The sequence below is a fragment of the Dunckerocampus dactyliophorus genome, chromosome 9, assembly GCF_027744805.1.
Source record: "Dunckerocampus dactyliophorus isolate RoL2022-P2 chromosome 9, RoL_Ddac_1.1, whole genome shotgun sequence".
Lineage (NCBI taxonomy): Eukaryota > Metazoa > Chordata > Actinopteri > Syngnathiformes > Syngnathidae > Dunckerocampus > Dunckerocampus dactyliophorus.
Genome location: NC_072827.1, coordinates 13,631,482 through 13,641,661, shown reverse-complemented (window position 1 = coordinate 13,641,661; position 10,180 = coordinate 13,631,482). Strand labels below are relative to the sequence as shown.

General features: G+C 38.4%; 1 protein-coding gene across 1 annotated transcript; it reads right to left on the bottom strand.

Moving 5' to 3' along the window:
• Positions 1-1,055: 1,055 nt before the first annotated feature.
• On the bottom strand, positions 1,056-9,032 carry LOC129188149 (pyridoxal kinase-like). The gene is made up of 12 exons (XM_054788267.1): positions 8,922-9,032; positions 8,733-8,836; positions 8,375-8,429; positions 6,102-6,206; positions 5,904-5,987; positions 5,762-5,796; positions 5,523-5,608; positions 5,375-5,420; positions 5,190-5,301; positions 4,109-4,245; positions 3,942-4,008; positions 1,056-3,855 (listed from the first exon to the last, which is right to left on the bottom strand). The coding sequence occupies exons 2-12, from the start codon at positions 8,820-8,822 to the stop codon at positions 3,734-3,736; spliced, it is 939 nt and encodes a 312-aa protein (XP_054644242.1). The 5' UTR covers positions 8,823-8,836; positions 8,922-9,032; the 3' UTR covers positions 1,056-3,733.
• Between the last annotated feature and the right edge of the window lie 1,148 nt (positions 9,033-10,180).

The window sequence follows — 10,180 nt, the reverse complement described above, 5'->3', positions numbered from 1 at the left end:
AGATGTGCGAGTCATGAACAAGTCGTTAAAAACTCCCGAGTCTTAATGAATCGGGACTCACGGTTGTTCGTCTCCTTTAACTCGTTCACTTACTCACCACAGCTGCCGCTAGCTAAATTAAACAAGAAAACCAAGTAACATGTCATTAATTGTGGAATTTGTGACTCCAATTGCATTTGTATAAACGTATCAGCCCCGTCGAAAAGCAACAGATCTGTTCTTGACTCAAATCAAATCCCGTTTCCTTTTCGTCCGAGGAGTCGGGTTCCACTGACTTAGGAGTGTTCGCCGAGCATCTCCAGCTCAGCTGCCGAAAGTGTTTCTCGCGCAGACGCTCTGTATTGGAGTTAGCCGATTTACTTCAGCGAGTGACTCATAAGTACTCGAGTCAGGAAAAGGAATCGTGGTTCCCATCACTAGTATCAACTCGGAGTCGGCGGCTCAAGCCAAATATCGATTCTATCGATACCAGGACCGTATCAAATCGATACTAGGTGTGATGAGAGCGACATTATCCAGTTCAAATTCAGCGTTTTGTTGTGCGATTGCACAACTATCTGGCACATATTTATATATTGTTGACACACTCCCAAGAGCCAATGGTAGTTTTAGCTTCAGTTTATTTTGCGCTATTGACCTCAGGATATCGTTTGATTATTTTGTTGATATTATCTTTTACTGTTATATCTATAAATTATACAATTGTTCACAAATAAGTTTTTGTTAGACTAAAACCCCTGTCCCGTGTTGTTCAGATTATAATTATGATAAACAAATTAAGGGCATAGTCGTAGTCATTCAGTAATCCTAAAGAATATCGGTATCAGTATAACTGTAGACCTCTTCAGCCATCTGCTGGCGTTTCAGCACAGCTGCTTCTTTTCACTATACGCAGTATTGAGAGCTGATAAATATCATAAATATCTTTCAAATTGGATTTTCCTTTCGGAAATAAGTATTGCATACAGATCACAAATTACTCAGCTGTATTTAGGTGGATATATTGTGTTGTGTCTATTTGGGTTAATGCCAGCTATTCATACAGTGGATTAGTGCGAGCACAACCATACCTGCCCCTAATCACACTACCACACTATTAAGCACTCACACGATACTCATTTCAATGTACCCGATTTTCATCGAATACATTGTTACAAATAGCACACGTATGCTCTGATTTCAAACTATTTTACTTCTTGTTCATACTGCACTGTCTAGCAATGCATTTTTAAAGAGGTACACATCTGTTCCCAAGTTAATATTGGTTCTAGTGAAAATAACGTGTGCATTTCTTTGGAACTTTTCCATAGACACTTAGTACAGCACCCAATTTGATGATCAACGATAAGGCTCACAACAAAACCAAAACCAAACAAGCCAGAGCACTTTTTCTTGTTTTAGGCATTTTTCAAATACAAGAAACACACACTTGTGGGAAAGTTATTAGATGATTTATTATTATTATTATTGTCGTTTTATTTGCTCTGTGAGAGCAACTGCTGAAGGTTTTGGCCTTCAAATGTTTTTTTTTGGATCAGTCGTACACAAAAAAACCCCAAAACATTCACAACTTCCTAACTGCTTTAAGGCTATTCACAAGTGTGGCGATATGGCAATGAAGAAAAATAGTGATGATTCATATATGTATATATAGTGGTGTGAAAAAGTGTTTGCTGTTTGCCCCCTTGCTGATTTCTTTTTTTTTTTGCATGTTTGTCACACTTAAATGTTTCAGATCATCAAACAAATTTAAATATTCATCAATGACAACACAACTAAACACAAAATGCAGTTTTTAAATGAAACTTTTTATTATTAAGGGAGAAAAAAATCCAAACCTACATGGCCCTGTGTGGAAAAAGTGATTGCCCCCTCAATGTAATAACTGGTTGGGCCACCCTTAGCAGCAACAACTGCAATCAAGCATTTGCCATAACTTGCAATGAGTCTCTTACAGCACTGTGGAGGAATTTTGGCCTACTCATTGCAGAATTGCTGTAATTCAGCCACATTGGAGGGTTTTCCAGCATGAACTGCCTTTTTAAGGTCATGCCACAGCATCTTAATAGGATTCAGGTCAGGACATTGACTAGGCCACTCCAAAGTCTTCGTTTTGTTTTTCTTCAGCCATTCAGAGGTGGACTTGCTAGTGTGTTTTGGTTCATTGTCCGTTTGTTTCAGCTTGAGGTCACAAACAGATGGCCGGTCATTCTCCTTCAGGATTTGTTGGTAGACAGCAGAATTCCATTTATCACAACAAGTCTTCCAGGACCTGAAGCAGCAAAACAGGCCAAGCCCATTACACTACCACCACCTTATTTTACTGTTGGTATGTTCTTTTTCTGAAATGCGGTGTTACTTTTACACCAGATGTAATGGGACACACACCTTCCAAAAAGTTCAATGTCTCGTCAGACAAAGGTGTTGGGGATCATCAAGATGTTTTCTGACAAAATTGAGACGAATGTGAATTTCTCCTTGAGATCAATAAAGTATCTATCTATAATTGAGATGAACCTTAATGTTCTTTTTGTTCAGCAGTGGTTTTCGTCTTGGAATTCTGCCACGCAGGCCTTTTTTGTCCAGTGTCTTTCTTATGGTGCAGTCATGAACACTGACGTTAATTGAGGCAAGTGAGCCCTGCAGTTATTTGGATGTTGTTGTGGGGTCTTTTGTGACCTCTTGGGTGAGTCGTTGCTGCGCTCTTGGGATAATTTTGGTTGGCCAGCCACTCCTGGGAAGGTTCACCACTGTTCCATGTTTTCGCCATTTGTGGATAATGGCTCTCACTGTGGTTCGCTGGAGTCCTAAAGCTTTAGAAATGGCTTTATACCCTTTTCCAGGCTGATAGATCGCAATTAATCTCCTCGTGTTTTAACGGGGCCAATCACTTTTTCACACAGGGCCATGGAGGTTTGGATTTTTTTTCTCCCTTAATAATAAAATGCTTCATTTACATAACTGTGACAAACATGCACAAAAAAAAAGAAATCAGGAAGGGAGCAAACACATTTTCACACCATATATATGTCAAAGATTATCTGCGCAAACCTCAATTTGAGATGTTTAAGATCAGGATCTAATATTACGTGTGCATTATCTCAACAACAAAGTGAGAAACCCTACCAGAAATATATTAAAAGAGTGTGTGGATTCAAAACATCAAAAACAATTTGATAAAGAGTGGAAAATAAAGTGGATAAATTAAAATATATGGACCACCAATGAAGTAAAACTGCATGGGTGTTACAGTACGCGTATCACAAAGCCTCACACCTGAACGTACCACTTCAAGTGACTCCCAAAGCAATGACACTAAATGCACAATGCACTAAAGTGACATCTTTGTTATTACGTAAAAACATTTCACTTCTTTGTTGTGACATGAGGTTACATAGTTTGGCCTATGTGTAGCTTAGACAACATCGCACCTATGGTGACTTCATAATAAAACCTAAACAGGCAGAGGCATGGACAAGCATGCATCTATTTATTCCCGTGTATTATTTCAGTGTCATGTCTAAAAGGAGTATTCAAGTACATTTACTAGTCAAGTAACCTGTCTCTAAAAATAAGCCCTATTGGCTAATAATGCTTTCGTTTTGATTTACAGTAGTTAGAGATGTACGGCAGTGATTCTGGAGTGTCTCCGTACAGAGTAGAGGTCTTGGACCAGTTTAACATCTGGATGGGAACAATCCTACATTTAACATCCTGTACCTGTGTGTGCATTTTAGGACTTTTGTAAAACAGTCGCTTCCACTACGATGGTCGGATTCTCAATGTCGGCTTTGCTCTGAACCATCCTCAGCTCCAGCTGTGCCGGGCTCGGCCTTTTCCCCGGGCCGGCTTTTTCTGAAACAGTCGAAAGTATAAATGAAGAGAAAATGATAACACACGTCTCAAGAATAGTAATGATATAAAAAAATAGCCAGAAATACCATTAGCGTAAGTAATGGTGCGCTTAATTACATGGTGCATGACCGAAACAGTCTTTTCACAGGCAGCCTGTGGGGGGAAAATAACCAAAGACGGGGTTACACCAAGTAGCCATTATTGCATTACAGCAGCCATTGCAGGATTACAGCCACACAAAAGTGGGTCTGACCTTCAGGTCTTTGGGGTGATGGTGTGTCCAGGCCAACAACATGGCAGCAAACAGGTCCCCCGTCCCCACAAACACCGCATCAACTTTGGGGATGTCCATGCAGATCTTCTGACTGCTAATGGTCCCGTCTGGTTTGACTACATAAAGGATGACAGAAAGGGCAGCGATATTAGGGGTTCACCAAGCATGAAGGCCAGATGTTGGTTTGATTGTTGGAAAGGAAATGGGATCGACAGGAGAGCGGGTGAATTTGGTGATAGAACCTCGAGCTGAACTTCATGCTGAATGCTCGGATCACCTTTGCAATGTGCCCCCTTGCACAAAATGCACAAGTTTATTTTTTTAAGATACTGATAAACTGCAGTGTTTTGGAACACATTTACTCAAGGTTCATACTTCAGTAATCCCTCGCCACATGGCGCATGGTTTTTCAAAAATATCTTTATTAATAAATCATAGTGTTTTGTGGTTGAGAGTGGACTATTATTAGGAAAAAAATATGCATATTGAAGCAAATTTGACGTATTTTGGGGCAAAATTATGAATTTTCAATCATAAAAATGTCTAAATAAACTAAAATACAAATATAAAGCATTCATAAAACCCAAGACATTGTGATGATATATGGTATTCTACACTGTTCACTAGTTGTCAGTGATCTCACAACAGGTACAACAATTCCTAACATGAGTTGTGGTCGTAACCCACACTAAAATAAAAGATTTTTTTTCTTAGTTATGTCTTAAATGGCTTATTCTCTCTTATTATGTACTGTATACTATATTGGGTAATATGAGTGTAATGGTGATATAGACGAGTAATTACATGTCTAGAGGGCTCTAATAATGTTAAAACCAATATTTAGAGGGTTGTAAACCTCTATGCTGTAACTATGAAAACATTTGATTTATACTGTAAATAAGGAATCCTACTTTGCAGAAATTCACGGTCAGGTGTGGAACTGATTAACTGCGATAAACGAGGGATTACTGTACTTATTTCCCCACAGAAGAAATATCTTACATTTCTTGAATGCTACAGTCTTATCATTTGTGTTGAGGACACTGCTGAGGTACTTTACCTGTTTTTTGGCTCCCGAGGGCCACCAGGTAGTGGTCTCCTCGTTTTGAAGGCAAGTCAGTGCTCGTGAGGACCACCATCTCAGGACCCATCTTATGAAGCATTTCCATTGCCTGGAGAGAACAAGAGAAAGCATGACCTCACAATGTTGGGCTGTTGTCTAAACGCAGCACACATGGCACCCACCTCCAATGCATCTTCTATTGTGTGGATTTTTCTTCCGGTTAACAGCCTATTTCAGAAAAGGCAGATGAAGGAAAACAGCTCAAGTGTATCATTTACAAATGCTAGTTACTGGCTCTTTGTTCATGCATTATTGTAAAATGTCACTCACTCTGCTTCAAACTGGTTGGGTGTAAGGATGTCAGCCAAAGGCACTACTTTGTCCCTGTAGACTGGCAGAAGTTCCTCTGGGACATACTGGAACGGGCGACAAATTCAATATTTGTTTTGGCTGCTTTATAGGTGCCATCAAACTAGAAATGCGTGGTTGTAAACATCCTCAATGTGGACATAATTAAATATTAAGTCCTTATGCCTATTTGCTTAGCATAAGAACAGAGTGGTGCTCACCATTGCACCGTGGTCTCCCATCACAGGATCACAAACTGTTGAAAAAAAGAAACATCGACGGTCACTTTTTTTTTTTTTTTTTTAATATACTGTATGTTTAGTTTTTTAAATGTGAGATTTAATCCACCAGTGTTGCACTCACCATATACCAGACTGGGATTGGCCTTTTTCAGCTCTTGAATGATGTCAACCACAGTCGTCAGGAAGGACGTGTCCCTGCTGTACCCTTGGGAGGAGGAAGTGTAACAAAAATGTACATTCCGACGCGGGATGCTCTTTTTGAAATATTTGGGCTCAATAAAAAGACAAAATATCGACATGGCTTGTCTTTTGGACTCACCTGTGAGGATATAGTCATAGTGGTTGACCTTATTGAGCTTGATGCCCTCGTACAGCACGTTGAGCTCATCGGCTGTCAAGACTTGACCCTTCCAGTAGGCGTAGCCTTGAAAGGAGACAAAAGTTTGATTATTATTAAAGCTGCAGCGATGACATGATTATCCAATTAATCAACAACTTTTTTGGTATTTGATTAAACGTTTTAATTTAAAAATGTAAATATCCTGACTTCAGACTCTCAAATGTGATTAAAAAAAATTCCTTGGTCATCCATGAAGTCAGAACTATTATTTTTGTGTTTGACAAAACAAGATATTCACATACATCAGCTTTGACTTTGGAAAACAGAGATTGACATTTTTGACAGTTTTCTGATATGTTGCAAACCAAACCATTAACTGTGTGTTTGGTTCATATTGATTTCGTTCGTCGAGGGCAGGGGTGTCCAAACCTTGTCCACCGAGGGCCACATACTGAAAAATGAAAGGATACCAGGGCCACTTTGATATTTTGTAAAGCAACACATGTAGATATGATAAGAAGTTAAATATATTTCAAGAAAAAACCTGCATCTCAGCTCTGTGATATAGGTGAAAAAGCCTATTATTAGTATGAACTTTGCTCTTTTTTCCCCCACATTTTTGCTGTTTTTAATTTTTTTTCCATACATTCAACTTTTTTCTCAAATAATCTTTGTAAATTTTCTTTTCGTAATATTACAACTTTATTACAATAATATTTTGACTTTATTCCCATAATATTCCAACTTTCCCCAACCTCATTTTCCAAAAATGACAACTTTATTTTTTGTTTTGTTTGTCATAATCTTATATCGCTCTCTTTTTTTTATATTTCAAACTACTGCTCCTAAAATGACGTTATTCTCGAATATTACAACTTTTTTCTTGTTAGATTACTTATTAAAGTAATTAGTATTTTTAGTAATTACTAGTAAGTAATAAGTAATTACTTATTCAACTTTTTTTCTTTAATATTTTGACTTCATTCTTGGAAAAATTCTGATTTTTCTATTTTTGCTGCAGTTGTTTCATTTTAAGTTTTCTTGTTAAATTATATTTTTATAACGTGCTGCAGATCAATAAAAAAAGAGCAGCAGGCTGTAAATGGCCCCTGGGATGCACTTTGGATACCCCTGGTCTGGCCCCCGACCAATTACTTGATTAATCGAAACAACAAGCTTCAGATTAATCAACTAAGAAAATTCACATCTAAAGTGACCTGTTCTGTTTCTTCCCTTTTCTGTCTTAACACCGACTCACTTTATTAGACTCTTCAACAGTGCATTCGCATTGACTAAATGGGATGTCTGTGGGTGCCAGCAGCCCCTTTTTGGTGCCTCTTCACCATTAACCCGAAGTAAACACACCCGAAGCTGTTCAGACTGCAAATGAATGAACACACAAAAGGAGCGCAAAGTTCACACCAAGACCTCCACTGCCCCTGAGCCAACGAGGGCAACTCCTGCTGTGAGAGAGCTTTTACAGAGAAAGGCTCCCAGAACCAACATTTAAACATACAAATCTAACTACATGTCATGTAGTCTGTATAGACACACTATTTAAAAATAACTATTTTTTAGACTAGCTGCAGTGATTAATTGATTTAAGAGGGTGCTGTGCAAACACTTTCCCTATGGGGAGTCACATTCTTCAAATTGTTAGGTGAATAAAGCCCAGCCTGGATTTAATTCTATCTGGCACCACTTTGGTCATGAAAGTTTCAACATTTTAACGTTTTCTTTCAATGTGCTAATGAGCATTAAGATGTTTTTCTATGTGCAAATTGTAATGCGCATTTGCGGGATCACATTAGCTAAGGTTCGCTGTAATATGAAATCACCTGATTGAAGGAGAGGGATATTTTAATCTTTAATCTTAATCTCCCAGGGACCTTCAAATTATCACTGTGAGGAATACAAATTGACAGAGACAAATGTGCATTTGTTGACAAGCTGAGCAAAATTTAAGACCAAGAATGCATGCGTTAACAGAGCCTATATTCTAAACTAAATCAACAGTCCCAGTGCTTCTGGCATATAGGCAAGTTATTTTGGCATTATTTTCTCAACACTGACAACCACTGAAAGTGTGCAAAGTCCAAAAGCAATAAAATAGTCATTAACTATGTAGTCTACGGCACCTTGGTCTCTATTCCAAAGTAACTGAATTGATACATTGGACTTAGCCTTCAAACCAAGTTATTTGCAAATCTGCAGCCATTTTTAAAATGTTGTCATTTATGACATGGGACAACCTGTGTGGTTGGAGAACTGCACAGAGTTGATGGAGTCCACTTCAAAACCCAGGACCTGAGAAAACAGGAACAATGCAAACATTCAAAGAGAAAACAATCCCGTTTGACATTACGTTAAATGGCAAATAAATACCTTTCTAGCAGTGTTAATCACAATTGCGCATGATGTATTATTTGCATTGGATAGAATGACATTGTGCAAGTGTACCTAATGGAATGGCTCTGCGTGGAGATGGATAGTCTACATAAATAAAATACTTGTAACATCATCACAGCTGTCTTTGCAAATAAGCTCAAGCAGACTCGTGTAATGTTAGCTATACGGCTACAAACACTGCATGTTAAACGGCATATTTACCTGCAGCGGGAATGTTGCCGATTTATTCCCCACGTATCCGCGGACAACATGACTCTGAATGGACAACACGCGACATTCCATCTCTGCCATGAGCCAGAGCTGCACTTAAAAACCCAAAAGGAGCAACAGGAGAACCATGAACAACTCTGACACGCTGAACGCCCTCTGGCAGCAGCTTATTCAACTCACGGGCTGTTTCTCTCCGCTCGTCTGGACTTGTGTTCTCATATCGACCCGCTCAACGTCATCTTCAAGTGGTACTCCAACTTCCGCATACACGAAAATACCCGGATGTGGTCAGTCGGCTCAGTCGAGTCAATTTGATACGGCAACTCCACTTGGACAAACCACATTGTGGCGATTGCTGCAATTGTCAACAGGTACAGTATTTGTCAGAATATTATCATTACTTAAAAACATAATAACAAATTAAAAAAAACGATTAGTGATGGTTCATATAAAGTTGTCATGAGTTGTTATTTTTGCAAAAAAAAAACGCAAAAATTGTTATTGTCACGTTTGAAATTGTCGACAGGTCGAATGCTGCCAATAATTCAACTATTATTTTATTTAAAAAATATACTAAAATGAATTGCTTCAAGTTCTCAACAGGTACAACATAATTTTTGCATATCATCATTCAACAGCTTTAAAATTACAGTCTGAAAATGATTTCATTCCACTGAAAAAGAATACTGTATTGTTATTTTTAATTTTGTTGTTGTTCCACATCATAGCATGTATTACACAAGTCAGGACATTATTGCCTTGCATTGCTTGTTTTATAAAGTTTGATGTTGAATTGTTACAGACCACATTGCTGAGAAAATTTGGTCAGTGTTTGAGTAAATAGTAAATAAAAAGTAAATACATAACAGTTTTTGCCAACTGCTTACACCCCATAAGTGAATGCTAAGACCAGAGTTTAAAACCAAAACTTTTTGCGACAATCGCTAAACACAATTTGAACTTAAACACATTTTCTGCTTTGCACTTTGCACAGTTGTTGCAGAACATTACACACAGTTTTCTACATTTGACACTTAACTCAATGATAAAACACTGCGTTATCATTGGGAAAACACTTTTAATAAAAATGCAAAACATAAAAAATTCAGGCTTGACACTGGTCTGCTGTTACATGTTGTAGCTACATCATAGCAACAGCCTCACTCATCGTCATGCCCCGTTTAATGACATGATCTGCAATCATTGCTCTAATTTCATTTGACACCCTTTGCTGTGGCTGTCTTGTGTCTTGGTTTCTGGCCTTGTATTCAGTTTCTGTCCTATGATTATCTGGCACTCAGACCAGGGTGTAGCCTGCCTTTCACACATAGTCACTTGGAATAGGCTTCATCTCCCCCATCCCTGAACAGGCTAAATGGGAGAAAATGGATGGATAGATGGCACCATTGTCAAGAATCTTACAGTAACAAGGGACTTTT

Excerpts from the sequence above, each read along its gene's own strand:
- LOC129188149 (XM_054788267.1), bottom strand. The coding sequence starts at position 8,822 with ATGGCAGAGATGGAATGTCGCGTGTTGTCCATTCAGAGTCATGTTGTC. Across the intron at positions 8,430-8,732 it reads CGGCAACATTCCCGCTGCAG|GTCCTGGGTTTTGAAGTGGA; the intron begins GTAAATATGCCG and ends CTGTTTTCTCAG. Across the intron at positions 4,009-4,108 it reads ATCACCCCAAAGACCTGAAG|GCTGCCTGTGAAAAGACTGT; the intron begins GTCAGACCCACT and ends TTCCCCCCACAG.